At 50.5% G+C, this 1,199-nt stretch overlaps 1 protein-coding gene across 1 annotated transcript in view; it reads right to left on the bottom strand.

The window, feature by feature from the left end:
* Positions 1 to 60: 60 nt before the first annotated feature.
* Positions 61 to 1,199, bottom strand: part of arl9 (ADP-ribosylation factor-like 9) — a gene marked incomplete at its 5' end in the record, with an annotated part of 5,526 nt that continues 4,387 nt past the window's right edge. The window contains 3 exon segments of the mRNA XM_014027320.1: positions 61 to 324; positions 411 to 586; positions 670 to 847. Of these exon segments, the coding sequence (XP_013882774.1) occupies positions 148 to 324; positions 411 to 586; positions 670 to 847 (531 nt within the window). The 3' untranslated portion in view covers positions 61 to 147.

The following is a 1,199-nucleotide window of genomic DNA, read 5'->3' as shown; positions in this document are numbered from 1 at the left end:
CTTTAAAGCTGAAAATGTAACATTTTGGTGCTGAAATGAAACTGTCAAAAAACAAAAATCGTTCTGTTTGAACAAATAAAGTTGTTTCAAAGTAGCGGCGGCGTGGTGAAATAATAAGATCGGATCAGAACCGATGATTTATCCGTCTCATCTGCCGTCGCGGACCATCTGGACGATCATGTCCCGGGCGTCCCGAACGCCCGAGCTCAGCTCCGCCTCCCCTTTCCTCACGTGCGACCCGATCAGGAAGAGCTTCCTGTCCCCGACCTCGGACAGGGACAGGGCGTCGTAGAGGTCCGTGATGCCGCAGGAGCCCGGGAGGTCCTGGAACCAGAAGACGGGTCCGGATGAAGCCGGGTCTCTTCAGTCTGCGTTCACCTCGTTTCTGTGTTTCGAAGAAGAACTTTTACCTGTTTGTTGACCAGAACCATGAGGGGCAGGCGGGGGTCAAAGGTCAGCAGCTGCTGTAAATGCTTCTTGGCCTCCGGGAAACGTTTCGGGTCGGACGAGTCGACCACGAAGACCAGCAGCAGAGCTTTGGACAGGTAGCGCTGCCAGAAGGGCCGCAGGTCCTCCTGACCGCCGACTGAAACACAAAGAAACCAGGTAAAGACCAGCTTCGGTTCTACAGGGACCAGAACCGACCGACTGAACCAGAACCGGACCCACTTTCCAGAAACTCCACGTTCAGGTCGTCTCGGCTGATGGAGACGGCGTTGAAGCCCCGCGTCGGCGCCACTTCCTGCTCCAGACCGCTGCCGGAGAAACAGTGCAGCAGACTGGTCTTACCGGATCCGTCCAGACCCAGAACCAGAACCTGGGTTCTCTCTGACGCCGCGGGGCGAGCCTGGAACAGAAAACAGCCTCKCGTCAGAACTTTAAAGAACTTAAACATCAGCTGAAATAAAATAAACATTTAGTTGGCTCCAGCAGACACCTTCTGTTTAGCTTTTAGCTAACCTTTAGCCACTTTCACCTGTTAACTAGCATTATGATTCTTTTAGCTAACCTTAACTACGCTTAGCTTCTAGCTGTCCTGTTGCTACTTGACTGCAAGCTAGCCTTTAGCTACTTGTAGAAAGCATTTTTCTTATTCAGCTTTATGTTTGCTAGTTTTTAATATTAACTAAACTTTTGGTACTTTTATTTACTCACAACCGTTTTGATACTTTTAGCATCTGGCTGTCCTGCTGCTACTT

The sequence above is a fragment of the Austrofundulus limnaeus genome, unplaced genomic scaffold (assembly GCF_001266775.1).
Source record: "Austrofundulus limnaeus strain Quisiro unplaced genomic scaffold, Austrofundulus_limnaeus-1.0 Scaffold635, whole genome shotgun sequence".
In the NCBI taxonomy this organism is placed as follows: domain Eukaryota; kingdom Metazoa; phylum Chordata; class Actinopteri; order Cyprinodontiformes; family Rivulidae; genus Austrofundulus; species Austrofundulus limnaeus.
Note: the sequence above shows the minus strand (reverse complement) of the source record. Positions and strands in the feature narration are given on the sequence as shown.